This window comes from Odontesthes bonariensis, chromosome 15, assembly GCF_027942865.1.
Source record: "Odontesthes bonariensis isolate fOdoBon6 chromosome 15, fOdoBon6.hap1, whole genome shotgun sequence".
Taxonomy (NCBI): Eukaryota; Metazoa; Chordata; class Actinopteri; order Atheriniformes; family Atherinopsidae; genus Odontesthes; species Odontesthes bonariensis.
Window position 1 is genome coordinate 1259690 of NC_134520.1, and position 19169 is coordinate 1278858.

Consider the following 19169-nt stretch of genomic DNA (forward strand, 5'->3'; position numbering starts at 1 on the left):
TACGAGATTTACTTGAAGTTAGTCACGTGATATATAGACAGGGTACGGGTGCCCGTAGGCGACATACATCACAGTCTGATGCTACAAAAAAATACATTAGTGCTAGTGCTAGTCGAGTTATTGAATTCACGAATATTGAGGAGCTTTTATAAGATATAGTTGAGTTATTAATATACTATTAATAATATTAATAATAATTATTATTAATTAATAATTTACCTAACAACTATTAATAATAGTTGTTAGGTAAATTTCCGTTTTATACAAAACATCAATGGCTGAAGGAGGAGGAGAAGTTGATTTGGTGGCAAATTTATTGTTGCAGCCATTTGCCCGGAGGACTTTTACTGAGAAGCTGGACATCGTAAAGAAAGGTCGGCTAACTCCGAAGTTAGCGAACCTGACACAAGCCGGTAAAGGATTTGTACGCCACTTTCGATCAGCAAATTACGAACGATACCCCTGGATTATGGGCTCTGAGGAAAACGGCAAGTTGTATTGTTGGGAGTGTCTGTTGTTTGGTACTGATCGCCATGGTGTTTGGAGCCATAGCGGATTTGCCAATTTGGCTTGTCTAACCAAGGCAGCGGGAAGACACCAAAGCACTGCCGGCCATCTGCGAGCTACCGTTCTGTCCAAAACCTTCGGGGAAAGTAGAGTGGATCTGCTACGGGTTGTGTGGGTAGTTCAATAAAGCGCTTGTAATGTCTGCACATCGTGTGTTCCCTGCCGCATTAATTCTTCTCAAGTAGATTTGAACATTTTACTTAATAATATTGTAATATGATGTCATTGATGATTTTATGAATCACGTTGCTGTAGTAGTTTTATAGGCTTTATAAGGGGTGGATTTGATTCAGACAGAGCACCACTGAAGGGTTGCCAACAGTCCCTTGAAATACGGAATCGTCCCGTATTTAGAAACAAAAGTACGGTTCTGTGTTGAGCTGAAACGGGACACAATTTTGTAAAAATGCAGGAAATTGCATCTAAGAAATGCAAAATTTTCTGGGGGGGGTACCCCCAGACACCCCCGCACGAATCGGTGTCCCTAATTACAGTTGCCAACCATACTGAAGGCCCATGTGTGAAATGGACGGCCCGCCACACATGCATTCATCACATGCATTACACTTGCCGTGGGGGTAGGATGTGAGCAGAGGAGAAGGGTGCACACGTGCACATTTGGTGCCAGTTGCCTGGAAATTGAAAAGGTATCCAGGAAGTTGCTATTTTTTTTCCAGCTGCAGACATGGATGCAGGATGTGTCTGTCATCCTGTAAGAGGGAAAGACCTGGCATTACTTTTACTGATAACGAGGAGGAGACCAGCTTTAACTAAGAGGGTGTGGTATCCATCATATCCTATTTGCACGACAGGATGCATCAAGGTATCGTCACACCTGAGTTTATATCAGTTCAGCATGCAGGGACAGCAAATGTGACCTCGCACTGCGCTCACCTCTGTGCCGCGGATCTGTTGTCACGTCACACAACACACAGACGGACAGTAATGGCTTCGGTGGCAGAGCCCACCACATCCTGTATGAAAGCCCTGTCACAGTTTACAGACCAACAAAAAAAAATGAGGCACCAAAACTAGAGAAATGATCTAAATGTGGCTAAATGGAATATTTCCACCATCCATCATCTAAAGCAGAGGTCTTCAACAGGGGGTCCGCGGAGGTACTGCAGGGGGGTCGCGAAATCTTTGGTTGATTAGACGATTTTTAACATTTAAAAAAAAAAAAAAAATTTTTATTTTTTTTTTCAAACAGTTTTTTCTCACAAATTGTGTGCAAACGTGTGCCATCCACAGATGGTTTGAGGATTCATTGTCCCATCTACATGCATGTTTAAAGTTAAAATCTGTGGATTATTTGAATAGCTCAGTGTTGTATGCAAGATGTTTGTTTATAAATGGCAGTGGCACGGCCACCCTGTACCTTGCACATGTTTAAAATAAAAACATGAATATATTAACCTGTGTATTATTTGAATAGCTTAGTATTGAATGTACAATAACAGAGTAGCTATGTTTATACACGGCACTAGGCCCCGTTAAATATAAAACACAATTGTATGCCATATAAATAGTAGGGGGGTCCCTGCTCCAACTCTCCATCAGTTTGGGGGTCCCTGGCCTGAAAAACGTTGAAGACCCCTGGCCTAAAGAACATTAAAGTCTCATCTTGATGATCCATTAGACCCAGACAACTGGCTGAAAAAGAAAAAATAAGTTTCATTTGTGTTTTCAGAAATGCTGCCATGAAGGTTTGAGCAGACTGAATATTGTCTTAACTGCCACACAGTGTTTTCTTATTGGGAAAATAAAGTAGATATTTTTTACATTCACTTTAATTTTCACAAAGTGCCTCTCCCTTTATCAGGGGTCGCCACAGCGAGTCGATTTGGCCCGTTTTAGACCAGATGCCCTGCCTGACGCAACGCTCCCCATTCATCAGGGCTGGGGCCCGGCACTAGAAATTCACTGGCTTGTGCTCCCCAGTGGCTGGGCGCTCACACTCACACCTAGGGTGCATTTTAGAGTCTCCAATTAACCTAATATGCATGTTTCTGGGGGTGGGAAATACACCCCCACGTATACACAGGGAGAACATGCAAACTCCATACAGAAGGGCCCCAGCCGGGAATCAAACCTGAAAGGCTCTTGCTGTGAGGCGACGGTGCTGACCACCACACCACCGCGCAGCCCTTATTCACAAAGTACAATTACTTTCATTCAAGAAAAGAATGGAGGCAGCTGATGATTGCATGCTTGAACAAGCTCCTGTACTTTTTCACATTTTTAAAGAAAGTGGTCTGCTTTTTCAGCTGAATTTCATTAGAATTTCTGTTCCTTTGTCCAAGCACACACCAAATTGGTTGTTTTTACATTATCTTTCAGAGGACTTGAAACAAAACTATATATTCACAGATTTACTCAGGTCAGCCTGGATATAAGGCAAGGCAAGTTTATTTGTAGAGCACAATTCGTACACAAGCCAATTCAAAGTGCTTTACAGGCAAATAAAATCACAAGAAGGCAATAAAATCATTCCAAAAAAACATAAAAAATAATAATTAATTAATTAATTCAAAAGTGAAGAGTGCAGATAAAATACTTTCAGGTGTCATATGCACAGCTAAACAGAACTGTTTTCAGCCTGGATTTAAACATTGTCAGAGCTGAGGCCTGTCTCACATCTTCTGGAAGACTGTTCCAGATGTTAGGAGCATAAAACTGAAACGCAGCCTCAGCTTGTTTAGTCCTGACTCTGGGCACCAGCAGGAGACCCCTCCCTGAGGCAGGAGACCCCTCCCTGAGGCAGGAGAGCCCTCCCTGAGGCAGGAGACCCCTCCCTGAGGCAGGAGACCCCTCCCTGAGGCAGGAGACCCCTCCCTGGGGCAGGAGACCCCTCCCTGAGGTTCTCAGAGTCCCAGTTGGTTCATATGGCTCTAACATGTCAGAGATGTACTTTGGTGCTAGACCGTGAAGAGACTTGTACACAAGCAGAGCTGTTTTATAGTCTATTCTCTGAGCGACAGGAAGCCAGTGCAGAGACCTGAGCACTGGACTAATATGGTCGTATTTCCTGGTTCTAGTCAGGACTCGAGCAGCAGCGTTCTGGATGTACTGCAGCTGTCTTACAGCCCGTTTAGAGAACCCAGTGAGCAGGCCGTTACAGTAGTCTAACCTGCTGGAGACAAACGCATGGATCAGTCTTTCTAAGTCTGGTTTACATCAGAAAGTTTGACTGCCCATTTCTACTGTTGAGAGAACAACCCTTAATGACCTTGCCAAGTTGTTTCCCACATGACCCAGCCTGATAGGATCCTCTTTCTGTTAGTTCAATTTGTGAAATATTCTGCTTTTCATATTCTGTGCTTGCTTGGATGAACTGGATTGAGAGAAAAGTTGATCTCTGGCTTTGACAGTTTATGACAGTTTATAACACCATGCTATCACATATACATACAACCTCCAACTTCTGCAATAATGCATATGTATGTGTTGCTGCAGTCCCTTTGAAATGAAAGTACAACCTCTTAGTTGTTGAATTATAAGGACCTAATGAAATATTGTGTGGTAAGTCTTCACCAGGTCTTAAAATGAGGCAAATGCCTCAGATGAACAAAAATGTGACATATTACACTGTGCTATATTACACAAAACACAGAAGCACTGTGTGAAACACATGGTAACGGGTTCCACGGGACCGGTACGCTTTGGTGGGAGTGGAAACGAACCGTTCTGAACCGACCCGTACAGTGGAAACACCCCATAAGAGGACGCCTTGATGAGTGCAGATGAAGGACAGGTGTTTAAGCAGGAGCTGACCAGACTCGGCACCAGACTTTCAGAACCGGCTCCACCCCACCAAGGGCTCAGAAACCAAAAACAAGCATCCCAGCAAGCAGGATTGGGACATTCTCACATACTTGTGGAGGACTTTTGGCCAGCACTGCTTCAGCTCATTGAGGTCTGCAGCATTGGTTTCTGCACAGCTCTCTGAAGGTCCCCCCACAGCATCTCAGTCAGGCTGAGGCCTGGACTCTGACTGGACCATTGCAACACCTTGATTCTTCTCTTCTTCAGACATTCTGCTGTAGATCTGCTGCTGTGTTTGGGATCTTTGTCCTGTTGATGAGCCAGTTTCAGCCCAGCTTCAGCTGTCGGACCGACGGACTCACATCTGACTCTAGAACACTTTGGTATCCAGAGGAGTTGATGGTGGACTCAATGGCTGCGAGGTGCCCAGGTCCTGTGGCTGCAGAACCAGCCCAGATCATCAGCCCTCCACCACCGTGCTTTACAGCTGGTGTGAGGTGTTTGTGCTGATATGCTGTTTGGTTTCCTCCAAACATGCTGCTGTGCTCTGGAACAATGTCCTTTTTCCAGAAGTCTTGTAGAGTGTTCAGAAGCAACTTTGCAAACCTATACTAAGCCCTGTGGAGTTGTGCACTTTAGCTGAATATTTCACGGTCTGACTTGGGGCCAACTTGCTGGGACATCCACTCCTAGAAGAGTTGAAAGCTGTCTTAAATGTTTCTCACTGGTGAATGATGGACTCTAAATAGTTTGAAAATGATTTAAGATCATTGCTGATATCTTTCTTCCTTGGCATTGTGTTTATGCTGAATCCTGAAGGCTCCAGACCAGCAAGCTGACAAAACTTGACAAATGACAAAAAGCATTTTAGAGGTACTCACATTTGCTGATTATCAGTTCATCAAATGTATTTGATAATCAGCGCCTGGCTGCTAAATGACTTCTTATTTCTTATGGCACCATGGATTTTTTTTTTTTTTTTGTGACCACACACTGCATTTTGGTTTAGTTTTTGTTAAACAAATAATGACATAATATAACATGTCGTGTAGTTTCTACACACGACACACACTGACACCTCTCTGTGTCAGTTTTATTTATTTCATTTAACTAGCTGAACAGGACAAGTTGATCTTTATTTTTATGTCCTGAAAAGTAAAACCTTTTGAATTTAAAAGGATGTACTTTGTTTTTTACAGTACCCCACACTATATCATAGGATTCTTGCTTTGGTCCGTTCACCTTTCACATGTTTGTACGAATTTAGAAAAAAAAAAAGACTCAAAGCTTTTTTGGTCAGCGTCTCTGTAGAGTAAATAGGAGAAATCTCCTGAGGTCAAAGTATCTGTAATCACTTCTGGCTGACCCTCCCACTATCCTTCAGACCAGGTCAACACACTGTTTGCTGTCCTGGCATCACCTTGATCACGCTTTGTGTGCATGCTTCAGCAACATCGCTGTTAAACAGTAACATTAGTTCAATTAAGCAACCAGCTCTACTGTTCATGCAACATAATTGAATGAAAATTAATATGATCTTGAAAGCAGTTTTTGAAACATGAAAAAAATCCCATCCTTACCCGGCACCAGTTGTTTTTGGACAGGTCAACATTTCAACGTGCCCATTGTTTGTGTTGATGATCAAATACAGGTACAGCTCAAAAAATTGGAATATTGTGAAAAAGTGAAAAAATATTTCAGAAAGTGACACTCATATACAGTATAACATAGATTCATTACACATAGACTGAAATATTGGTAGAGGGTATCCATTTCAGTCAGTTTAGGATTTTATTGTTGTTTTATGTAGAGATGATGTGGTCCTGATAGCTTCACAAGGCAGAAGCTTACAGGAGTCATTGGGACTGTTTGCAGCCATGTGTGATGCAAATAGAACTAGAAATGCACTCAGAGAGTGCAGACCTCCGCCAACCGCCAACCTACCTGTGGATAGCGAGCCATGTATGGACATACTTTCCTGATGTGGGCTACTTGTTGTTTGGCGCTGTCAGCAGAAGAGGTATTCCCTTCTCCCTATTCATTATTGAACAGCAGTGTTCGCCGTTATTATTAATTATTATTATTAATATTATTATTATTATAATGTTCTGTCGGGAATCAGTGTTCGCCGTTATTATTACGCTATATGCAGTTATGCACACTGGCTTGCCGTTGCAATCTTTTGTTGTGCTAATTACAGCAAATCCGCGCAATATGCATTCAATCCGCGCACTATGCATTCTGTCTGGCTTTGGCTCTGTTTGGCTTTGGAACCTTGAGGTCGCGCCACCTTGTGGCAGGTCGCAAGATTGCAGCACGAACAGACAGACGAACGAACGAACATCCAGACCAACAGACAAACTCGGGCGATCACATAACCTCCTTGGCGGAGGTAATAAAAATAAACACCTCCGAGTCTGAAGCCATGATCTTCACTTAGGTGCTGTTTACACATACCCGGGTATTTTGATAAACGCATATTTTCTAACCTTCGTTTTAAAAAAAAACTAGGTGCACACAGCCCCGTTTTAAAAAAAAAAACGTCTACATTGATCAGCATAAATACGCTATCAAGAGCTGTTAAATTACGCCAAGCCTGACGGTGGCAGTGTTAGAACAATGAGAATTCCACACAAGCCAATCAGAAGCCTAATAGAGAACCGCTGACAGGAAGAACTTCCGGATCCTTTTCAAGAAGAAAATATGGCGCCAGGCTCATGTGTGTGGACTGATAGCGAGACTGAGCTACTTTTACACGTTGCGCTGGACTATAAAACTGCTAAAGCCGTGAAAAATGTCTTTATTGTTCAATACATTGTATGACTGTAATTTTCAAAATCACACAAGCGAGTATAGCTCTCAACAACAGAAATGCTGCTAGTACCTCCATGCTTGCCAGATAAACAATGAATGGCGTTATCACGCTAGCATCCTGCCAACATGGCGGATAGGGGCGGGGCTCTGTACTATGACGACAACTCCTCATTCCATTCCCAAAACTCCGTTTTTGTCTCTTTCAACCAGTTTACACACAAACGCTAAACGGAGTTTTTAAAAAATCTCCACTTTTGCCGGAGTTTTTTTTTAGCTTCGTTTTCGGAGGAAAAAACTCCGTTTGTGTATAAACGAAAGGCACAAACGAAGGGAAAGGTCTTCGTTTTTCAAAATACCCGGGTATGTGTAAACAGCACCTTAGAAGAGACTGGATTGCCCATTCTGGATTGAGATTGAGTGTCTGGCTCAAGTGGAAGAGGCCTCGAATAGCATCTTGTTCTCAAGTAGAACTCAAGTGTCTACAGTTCTGAGGATACTGTTCCAGTCTGTCAAGGTGAAGAGAAATCTGACATGAAAGGCTAAGCTCTTGAAAAGTGAGTCTGTCTATGTTCTAACCCTCACCTCATCATGAGCTGTGGGTAATAACAGAAAGAATGGGATCACTGATTTGCAAATATAAGCAACTGAAATTAGTGTCCTATAAAGTGTGGCTGGTCTTATGAGAGGAGATTAGGTAGAGCCAGTTGAGGTAATTTAGTCATCTTCAGATGCCTTCCAGACACCTCCCTGGGAGGTTTTGGACATGTCCCACTGAAACGAAGCCCTGGGGTAGACCAAGGACTCGCTGGAAAGATTATTACTTGGTGACTTCCAATGCAGTCTGAGGCACTGCAGTTGTAACTATGAGATCCTGAAATAAACAGTTTAAGCAGGCATAACAATGAATTGTTGATACAAAGTTGTGCAGTTTATGAAGCAAAAAAGAAAAAAGCAAAGTCAGACTTTATAATATGTTTTTACAGATTTTTATCTGTAACTTTCTGCTACATCTCTATGATTCTGTTTCCCTTTGCTTATTTCTTTTTTCCCACATAATAATACTTTAAATGAGAGGTTAAAGAAAGGGGGGAGTGAAGAGAGAGGAAAGGAGATAGCTTGAAAAGATAGACACCAATAGCTGCATCTGCAGAGAGAAAAGAAAGTAAACTGCAGCCATGGACAGGATCGTCATGAGCACCTGCAAAAACTAAAAGAAAATGTAAAGAAACATACAACAAACAAACAGCAACAACATAACCAGCAGCAAGTAAATGTGAAGGAAAGTCACAAAAGTTAATGATTATTATCAAAGCCAAAAGTCACATTGTAATAGTGGGGTGAGCATGTGAGTGAATGAATGCTTGTGCGTATGTGTATGTGTGTCCATTACAAGACCGCAACCACACCCACTCCAGAGATTAGGAGCAGACAGGAAAGACCCCCAGACCCAGGCAACCACTAACCCCTGTGAGGTAAGGAAGACCCCCAGACCCAGGCAACCAGAGAAACCAGGCAGTCTATCCCAAGAAAGCCACAGTCTAGCCCAGGGAACAGCCCATGCAGGCCAGAGGACAACCATGCACACACTCACAGAGACAGGAGAACTTGGACATCCACTCACTCTGAGGTCCCATGGGGCCTGGCCCCCAGCGAACTTCACCCACATGAGGCGGAGCAGACACCCCGCAGAGATGCAACAAGCCCAGACCCAAAACCAGACAACCAGTCCCCCCTCCTGGTCCCTCCTCCACGGGCCAAGCCCCAGGAACAGGGGTGTGGGAAGATGGTGGGTGTGTAAAATGCCATGTAATTTGATTGTATGATAGCTAAAGTGCAGTTAAAATGGGGTGGATGGGGGGAATGCAGCAGAGCTATCCCCAGGTCAGGTCAGGTCAGAGTATTCAAAGGCAGTTAAATGCATCTCCGGTTTATAGAAGTGTAGCCTCACTTTGCCCAGATTGTTAATGTAAAGAGGGGGACCCGTATGTCCTGCTGATGAATATTGTGAGCACAATAGTGTGAGTGGGTGTGGGAGTGTGTGTGAGAGAGAGATATGCATGCATATCCCCCCAAGCCACACATCGGAACTTAATGGTGAAAAATAGTGATCAGAAGCTTGCTTTTTTGGCGATCTATGGTGGGCTCAGGGCAATTGTATCTTTTCGAGAGTTTTCAATCAAGCCATGAAGTGCAGAGTTTTTTTCAGGAACTTCGTAGCCTACAGTAAATCCACGGTGATAACTCCGTGATAGTGATTAAATGTTAGGAATGTGGGGAAGCCCACCGCAGGGACAACCACGCATCCACCCAGAAGACTGCAGAGGAAGCCCCCACACATAGCCCCCATGACCAAAGGACTGAGGCCTCCCCGGAATCAGGAGCGACAGCTCACCCGCTCCGCCAGGTCCCCGCCACCCAGACACGAGTCGAGCGCTGGACGCAGGCCTTACGAACCCGAGCGCCACCAAACCCAAGGCAAGGCAGCGCCCAGACACCAGGGCCTATACTCAGCACCACAACCCATGCCCAAGTGGCCTGGCCACCCGACCCTAAGCCAGCAGCCATCACCCCAGGGCCCCCCAGTGGCCCCACCGCATGCCGCAAGACAGCTTCATCCGCAAGCCCCCAAAAATTGCAATCAGCCCCATCCACAATGATCACCCTGGCCCCCACAACCCTACAGCACCAGAGGCCCAAAGCCACAAGGTCACTCCAGCACACACCCAACCGCCCAAAGTTTGAGATTTCTAAATTATTGTTAAATGTTTCTTCTAAATCTAACCATAGTTCATGGGGTGGAAAAAATTTACACCATTTGGAGATACACTGTAACCTATTGGCGAAGAAATAATGATGGGAATTAGGTCAATCTAATCCACCACTGTCTCTTCTTTTCTATTTTTAAGCTAATACGTAGTGGCTTATTTATCCAAAAAAATTTGGAGATGTATGAATCTAGAAACTTAAGCCAGTTAGTGAACGGTTTGATGGGTATCATCGAGATGAGGTAATGGATTTTTGGTAGGACCATCATTTTAATAGTAGAAACTCTCACCAGCAGTGGCATGGGTAAGGAGTTCGAAAGTGTGAGATTGTCTTCTATTGTCTAAAGAAGCTGAACATAGTTGAGTTTTGTTACCTCTGAAAGCCTCTGAATTTTTTATGCCTCAATATCTTATATTTCAAGACTTTAAAGCAATACTATGTAACATTTCTACCTTAAAATAACAGCTTGAAAAAAATTGTGTTAGAATGAGTTTTAATATTACGATTGGCCTGTCTCCTATGCCCTTCGGGGGTCTGAGTTGGAAAAACTGCGCTATGTAACTTTGCTGGACCGGCCCGGTAGCGGCCCGGGAGCTGAGTGGAAGTACTTCGACTTTCTTTTTGGCACACCTACCGCAAAAACAAATAGACCCCTCTCACGCTCCAAGGTACATTTGATTACTCTTACCTTCTCGGTCGACATAGCTTGCACCTTCTGACTCCTCGCCGGTTCGTCAATAAACGTGAAACGTGAAAGCGAAAGGGTGTTGTATTTACGACAGTGTAACCGTACATTACCTCCAAGCCTGTAGGGGGAGCTCCATAGTGGGCTTTTTGAGAAGTTACATTGTATCGCTTTAATGTGGTAGTGGGTATATTCTGGAAATACAGTTAATTGACATAACTGTGGACCAATTGATAGATTAGTTAAGATCCGTTACAAATCCCACAACGGTTTAGGGCCAAAATACATCTGTGATCTGTTCAGAGAATATAAAGCCAGCAGAGCTCTTAGATCCAAGGACTCAGGTCAGCTGGTCCAGTCCAGAGTCCAGACTAAACATGGAGAAGCAGCATTTAGCTGTTATGCTGCAAACAAGTGGAACAAACTGCCAGTGGAGATTAAACTTTCACCAAATGTAGACATTTTTAAATCCAGGTTAAAAACATTTCTGTTCTCATGTGTCTATGCATGAAATCTGTATGATATCTTTGAACTTATCTGGACTGTTGCTTGTTTTTAATCATTTTAATTAATTAAATTTTTTTATTTGTTTCTCTTTTTATTCTTTTATGTATTTTTAATGCTTCTTACACTTCTCGCTGCAATGCTTTTATTTCAGGTGAAGCACTTTGAATTGTTCTGTCCATGAAATGTGCTACAAATAAATTTGATTTGATTTGATAAGAACCGAAACTCATTAAACATTCCCTCCCTCTGGCCTAAGCAAAATACAGAACAGTATGCAAAGACAAACTGCTCTGTGGTTCAACAAGAGTGTAAAAGTAAAATACCCCCGAGTGATAGGTGTGTTCAGACAGTAAGACACAAATGCAGCATATTGTACTGCTGACTAATACATTTTATTTGTGTTTGACTTTCTGTTTTTTTCACAGTGACCTTCAGGGACTGTAATGAAGGAAAGGTGTGGTTTAAGGTTGGAAATTCCTCCGATTTCAGCATCAGTGATGAAGGTGTAGTCTACACCCTGCGGCACCTAAACCTGGGAGAAAAGAAGAAGGCCGAACTGGTGGTCTACGCTCAAGATATGCAGTCCAATTGCATTGGGAAAGCCAAAGTGTATCTCCATATTCATCCAGATGGCAGCTTCACTGCATTAGAACAGGTACGACCACAGAAGTACGGAGCTATTTTAGGGTAGTCTCTGCTGCATTTTTCAACAACCAAAAGTAGTTTTGATTTCTGACTATGAGGACCTTATATAACTGTTTTTTAACTCAATTTAAAAAAGCCCGATTTGATACTTTTAGCAGTTTAGTTTAGTTTAGTTAGAAAAAGCACACCTTGTTTTATTTAATGTTTGAGACAAAAGGCAATAGAGCTGCAGTTGTAGACTGGGAATAAAAGTGGCTAATGACATGACGATGCAAAATGACGCAATGTGTGTAGCCTGCTGTCTGTCGCTGCCAACGTCATGTGTTTGTGATGTTAATGTTTGTATTTTTGTTTATGTTTATGCATTTAGCAAATGCTTTTATCCAAAGCGACTTACAAATGGCAAAGCTAACAATAATGTACATAGAAGGAAAACACTAGTCAGACTCACGGCTCGACGACAATCCTTTGACGACTGGAGTGACCGAGTTATGACATAAGCCTTTACAAGAGCATTCAAGTAGATGGGAGCCGTTCCTTTAAGGCTTTGTAGGCTAATACCAGTGACTTGAATTTGATGCGGGCGGCTAAGAGTAGCCAGTGTCGTACGACCTGATTTTTCTTGTGTTTAGCAATGCGAGGCAGCATGATCGAGCCATGGAGGTAACATGATCTTTAAAGGTTAGTTGGTCATCAATCATGACACCCAAGTTTCTAGCTACCTTTGATGGAACAAGAGATATGGATTCAGTTTGGATGGATGCAGATGCTGTGGTGTATGGTTGGTTTGGCTGGGAAGACAGGCAGTTCAGTTTTAGAGAGGTTCAGTTGGAGGTGATGGACTTTCATCCATTTTCATCTCAGAGACGGTCTGAGATTCGTGCTGAGACCGTGTGGTCTTCAGGTGGGAATGACAGGCATGAAAGCCATGTGATCAGATGATCTGGCCCAGTGAGGTGGTGTATATGGCAAAGAGAAGAGGTACTCAACCTCGAGGGACCCCTGAGCAGTTTTTGATTATGTCTTTTAGCTATGGACTGCGTTGTTCTCATGCTTTTAGACTTGACTGCTGCTTTTAGTAGTTCTTAGTTGATCGTATCTTCTCTGTCAGCATTGGGGATTTTGTATCCTCCTCTGCTCCGCTCTCATGGTGGGTTCCACAGGGCCCAGTTCTTCTCTCTCTACTTGCTCCCGCTTGGTTCTATACTAAAACATGGCATTTAATACCACTGCTATAATAATAATAATAATAATGATATATTTTATTTATAAAGCATTCTACATCAACTTAATGACCTCAGAGTGCTACATTTTAAAACTAGCATTAAAAAAAAAAAAAAGCAGAAAAAGAATTTTAAGATTTTTCAGTTAAACTGAAGGCTTTTCTAAAAAGGTGAGTTTTCAGGCCTTTTTTAAAAGAATCCACAGTCTGTGGCGCCCTTAGATGGTCGGGGAGAGCATTCCACAGACTGGGTGCAGCTGAGCTGAAGGCCCAGTCGCCCATAGTCCTGAGCCTTGTCCTGAGCCTTGTCCTGAGCCTTGTCCTGAGCCTTGTCCTGAGCCTTGTCCTGAGCCTTGTCCTGAGCCTTGTCCAGGAAGCCAATGGAGGGATTTGAGGATGGGTGTGATGTGGTGGTACTTCCGGCCCCCCATCAGGATCCTGGCAGCACAGTTCTGAATATACTGCAGCTGCTGGATGTTCTTGCTGGGGATCCTGATGAGGAGTGCGTTGCAGTAGTCCAGCCTGGAGGAGACAAAGGCGTGGACAAGTTTTTCGGAATCAGGGAGAGTGAGTATGGAGCGGACTTTGGCAATGTTTCTGAGGTGGAAGAAGGAGGTTTTGCAAAGTTATTTGATGTGAGCCTCAAAGGTCAGGTGAGGGTCCATCCTAACACCGAGATTAGTGACTGAGGGTGAAAGGTGGATGTCGTGGCCGGAGAAGGTGATGCTGGTGATAGTGGATGACCGGATCTGGTGCGGAGTGCCAATAAGAATGGCTTCTGTTTTTGAGCTGTTTAGTTGCAGGAAGTTTGCCGTCATCCACGCCATTATCTCCTGTTATGCAGACGACAGCCAGATTTATGTGCCTCTTAAAAACAATGATGGACACTCTGTCTGACGGTTAGTTAAATGTCTTGATGGCATAAAGACTGAGATGGGTATTAACTTCCTGAATTTTGATGAAAAAAAAACAGAAGTAATGGTTTTCTGTGGTTTAATTTAACCCCTCCTGTAGATTCTGTAGAGATTCTTCCTGTAGAGTCCTTTTTTGCCCAGAATATTAAATAAACCATTACAAATCTTGGGGTTGAAGTGGACCCTGATCTGAAACTCCACAACCAGATCAAGGCAGTTGTTAAAGGGATAGTTTGTCTCTTTTAACATGAAGCTGTATGACATCCCATATCAGCAACATCATTTCTGAACATCTTCTTACCCCCTGCTGCGTCCTGTGAGCAGAGTTCCAGCCTCGTTTTGGCCTTGACGAAAGTAGTGCGTCTAGTTGGCTGGGGCCACAAAAAATAAAGCGTTTCGCTTCTCAAAACAATATGCGTTCAAAAGAGTAATACATTTGCATCACAAAATCGTTCTCCAGGAAAAAGTCAGAGCTCACAATCGCTTGGCACTATTTTCTCTCCCCGAGCAGCAAACACCGTAACAGGCGCGGCTGTCGGCAGGCGGCAGCACGCAGTGATACGAAGGGAGAGAAAATAGGGCCAAGTGAAATAGAGCCCTTTAAGTTAAGCTTTTTCCACTTGAGGCAGGTGGCCAAAATAAAGCCAATTCTTTAAAGGCAGCACTATGAGATAGTAATCCACGCATTTGTCACTTCTCGCTAGATTACTGTAATGCGCTCTATGTGGGGGTTAGTAGGTCCTCCGCCGCCCGTCTCCAGATGGTTCAGAAAGTCACTGCGTGTCATTTAAGTGACATGTAAGCGTGAGCACATTTCTCCATTTCTAGCCTCCATTCCACTGGCTGCCTATACATTGCCCATACTCCTAAAGTGCTGAAAAGTAGACATAAGCTCAGAAGGGACTGTGCCTTTGCTGTTGCAGCGCCACACTTGTGGAATGATCTGCCGCAGCACAGACAGGCCTCTTCGTTTTTAAATCCCTCCTAAAAACCTGTCTCTTCTTGGCTTTCGGTACCCTGTAACTTGTTGACATTATTTGTATTTTTATTCTTTTTTTTAACCTCTTTTTTTGTATATTTTATTCTTTTTTTATTGTATGGGAGCACCTTTTGACTTGTGTTTTATATCTTTTAATGTATTACTGTTAGATAGATTATTTAAGAAGAAATGTTAAGAGAAATACATAATGCCTGTTCTTTAGCATTAAAGCCAAACGTATAGCTTGATCTGTGCCAGGCTTGTTCATAAAGTTTGTTTCTACGTCCTCAATCCTATTAGCTGTAACATTAATATTATTTCCTGTAATTCATTAAGCATTTACACACTTATCACCACTATAGGAAACACTATGTTACATGCTGTGCATCACTATCAGACCAAACTAATAAATTGTTAATTTATTTTCAGCAACTGTTTTTTATTGATAAGTTGTTGCAAACCTACAACTGCCAAAAAGAAAAGCTTTTTAACTTGCACTAGCCAATCTTTTTATTATTCCATCTATAATGAAATATGCATTGGTTACAAGAGCCTCTAGTGTTTGAATGTGCTGTTGTTTTCACCACTGTAGAAAACTCTGCACTTCCTCCATGTTTATTTGAAGTCCTGATGAATGGGTAACCCTTCCTTTTACGGTCCCCTAATTACCAGGTATTTACCAGGTAAATATATGGTAATTCATAGCATCTTCTTGTGTAATTGCCACCAGTATAAGAAGGTAAATACACGGAAACTACAGCTGAAGTACAAAGTATGTATCTGGTAAAATATATTGAAATTACAGTGTATTATTGGGTACAACTACAACTGAAACACGAAGAAAAAAAATCTCCACTACTGCCCATCTTTTGAACTGAGTACCATGTAATTGACAGGTTTAGGTTGGTAATTACTCAAATATAATTTTCTAAAATATGGAACTGTTTCTAATTAAGTTGAAAATGTTTTCAGTATAGCTTCTTAAGTATTGGGTACGTTCTTGCAAATGGTTTTAGAACTTACCCAACATGTATGCTGAAACTGAACTGTAAAAGGAAGCCATTGTCTGTTCCATTGTCTAGGCAGTTAAATTAATTTGTACCATTCATGTTCCATGACATTACTAAGTAAAACATGTCAAATATCCAAGTTAGTAAGATGAAACTGTACTGTAAAAGGAAGCCGTGTTTGTGTCCACGGTATTACCATGTTCTTACCAAATCCTTTGTAATAGATCATTCCATTGTCTATGCAATTCACTGAATTTGTACCGTATAAGTTCCACAACATTACTACGTAAAACATGTCAAATTACAAAGTTAGTAAGATGAAAATGCACTGTAAAAGGAAGCCTTTTTGTGTGGCGCAGTTGCATCTTATTCACTGGGTAATTTGACTTGTTTTACTTAGTAATGTTGTGGAACTTTTAAGGTTCAAGTTTGTGTTGATTGCATGGAAAGGGCATAATCTATTACAAATTATATGGCAAGAGCCTGTTAATAGAATGGAAACAAGCTGCATAGACAATGGAATATTCTATTACAAAGAATTTAGTAAGAATATAGTAATAGCATGTAAACAAGCAAGGCTTCCTTTTACAGTACAGTTTCAGCGTGCATGTTGGGTAAGTTCTAAAACCATTTGCAAGAACGTACCCAATATTTAAGAATATATACTGGGCCATGACGCCAAAGAAAAACCGTTCCTGCAGAGCAGGTAAATACGGGCAAAAATACTCAACTGAAATTGAAACAATTCCATATTTTATACTATTATATCTGAGTAATTACCAACTTAAACTTGTCAGTTCAAAAGATGGTCAGTAGTAGAGATTTTTTTCTTTGTGTTTCAGTTGTTGTTTCTCAATATTTACCTACTTGTTACCAGCAGTAATTACCCAATAATACAAATTTCAATATATTTTACCGGGTTAATACTTTGTACTTAGGCTGTAGTTTCACAATAAAATAAAAAAAAAAAACCTGAATGTAATTCTTCATATTTACATTTTTGGTGGATTACTATGTAAATGTTATTCATCCTCTATCACTGACACAAATACAAAAAAATTGTCAGTGTAAACAAATACCTGCTTCTGAGTCTGAGAATGTGAGCATGTAAGAAAATCATAGTTTCTGCCCAAATCCTCCTGCTTCAGCGAGAACAGACATAAAATCACAGCTTTTCCAGCCCAGCAGGAGTCTGAGGTTGGCCAAGTGCTAATTGCAGAGACAAAACAAGTCAAGCACCCATCTGTTAGTTTGTTTCATGTATAACAGTGATAATAAGGCCCCTGCATGTATTTAGACTAAGCAGCGACTTTGATTGGCTGTTCTTCTAGACAGAGACAGAAATAGCCGGATGCCATATGCTTTAGATGCCGGCAGCATTGCTCCCTGGATTCGGTGGAAATCACAGATAATGAAAGAAGCCGTCAACAATCTATCATAAGAAGAACTCGTGAGCCATTACAATTAACAGCCAGACATTAGCTGGAGGAGAAGTGTCAGCACTGAGCCCTTCCACTGTAGAGTGAGACAGTTACAACATTCCAAGCTCCAAATGTCAGTAAAGTCAGTTAAACTCTTAATCCTGAAACTCTGGTGGTTTTAGATGAAATATTTGAGCATGATTTGAGGGGTATCTGTTTAAAAATGATAGGAGTATTTTTTAAATCTGTCAGATTTAGAACAGAAGTGAGATCATTCAGGCAGGATAATCACAGGTGCACTAGGTAGTTGGGCACATATGAAATCTTTTCTAATTCTGTCGTTTCTCTTGGATTTGATGAAAACCTCTATTGAAAAATTGTGGGATATTTCTCTACAAAAGAGCTTAAGGTGAGGAAACATACATTTCAAATTTGTTGAAGAAAGTGTTGCAGTTTAAGGAACATTAGATTTTTTCTTATACTGCTTTTTGTAGGACCATAAAGAACAGATATCCTGCCTTTTTTCTGGGATTATAAGGAAATATTTGGGACATGCATTGGTCAAAATATGACAGACCATTCCAACTCCTCCTCATAAAGCTTGCTGCTCTTATCCATGCATTTCACTTTAGAATGTGAGTGAGCAACTCTTCTACAGCTTTGAGCTACAACACGAATAGAAAGTGGATGCACATTGCATTGAAATAGCCCTGTGTGCAAAGTTTGTTTCCTGTCTGTGCAGGTAAAGGCCAGTGATGCAGCCCGGAGTCAGCAGGTACCACAGATCTTGTTTCCATGGCACAGCATGGTTGTCAGGGGTAATGGCAATCTGAAGCGGGTGAAGAGGGACTGGGTCATTCCACCTATCAATGTCCCAGAGAACTCACGAGGACAGTTCCCCGAGGATCTCGTCAGGGTAAGACACATCCCCCCCACACTTTAAAGCAAATCCGTCTTGCACTGTCAGTGAGGACACCGTGTTGAAATGTAAGACGCTAAATCTCAAATGAAAGAGCACAAAAGCTCATTCAGTTATATATAAAGACAAACATCAAATGTAATTTAAATATAAACCCTGAGAAAATCTTAATCTTCTTTCTTTGGCTTACCCCTGTAGAGGATTACCACAGTAGATCATCCGTTTCCATCTTTTCTTGTCCTGTGTGTCTTCTGGTACGCCAACATCTCTCCCCGCATCCCTCAATCTTCTCATCCGTCTTCAAACAACTAAATAAAGCGAATCAAATTAATAAAGGACAACTTTATTTCAGTCAACAGAAATAGGTTGTAAAGGAGACAACAGTGTTTTTTCCTGATAGGAAATGATGGGGTCAGCACCGTCACCTCACAGCAGAGGGTTACAGGTTCAACTCCCGGCTGCGGCCTTTCTGTGTGGAGTTCTCCCCGTTTATGTGTGGGTTCTCTCTGGGTACTCCGGCTTCCTCCCACCATCCAAAAGCAGAAGTTAGGTTAAAGCCCTGTGATGGACGGGTGTGTACCCTGCCTCTCGCCCAATGACTGCTGGGATAGGCTGCAACCATTCCAGCCTGCTCCCAGAACTCCGCCAATCCAGGCCACCTGAGGCCACCTGAGGCCAGGACTCTCCTGGAGTATGTCCATCCCCTGCTTGCCACTCTCAGTCTCTCCCAAGGACCGACCCCCTCCACCAAGCAGTCCCGAAGGCTCAGGAGGGTTTTGTTGAAGGCCTGGAGGTCTGCTGGGTCCCTGGTTTGTGCAGATACTTCTTAGACACTGACGGGTTCGGAGACTTGGGCGCTGATGGAAATTCATGTCTCCCCTGAGAACTCCACAGGGACAGTACCGAGGCTTGAGACTGACGAGGGAGTGTGTCCACAGGGAGTGTGTCCACAGTG

General features: G+C 42.4%; 1 protein-coding gene across 2 annotated transcripts in view; it reads left to right on the forward strand.

Moving 5' to 3' along the window:
• LOC142400024 (cadherin-2-like) overlaps positions 1 to 19169 on the forward strand; it is a 208287-nt gene that overhangs the window by 82197 nt on the left and 106921 nt on the right. For both annotated transcript variants that reach the window (XM_075484583.1, XM_075484584.1), the window contains exons 3-4: positions 11530 to 11759; positions 18038 to 18211. In XM_075484583.1, the coding sequence (XP_075340698.1) occupies positions 11530 to 11759; positions 18038 to 18211 (404 nt within the window). The remainder of the gene's footprint in view (positions 1 to 11529; positions 11760 to 18037; positions 18212 to 19169) is intronic.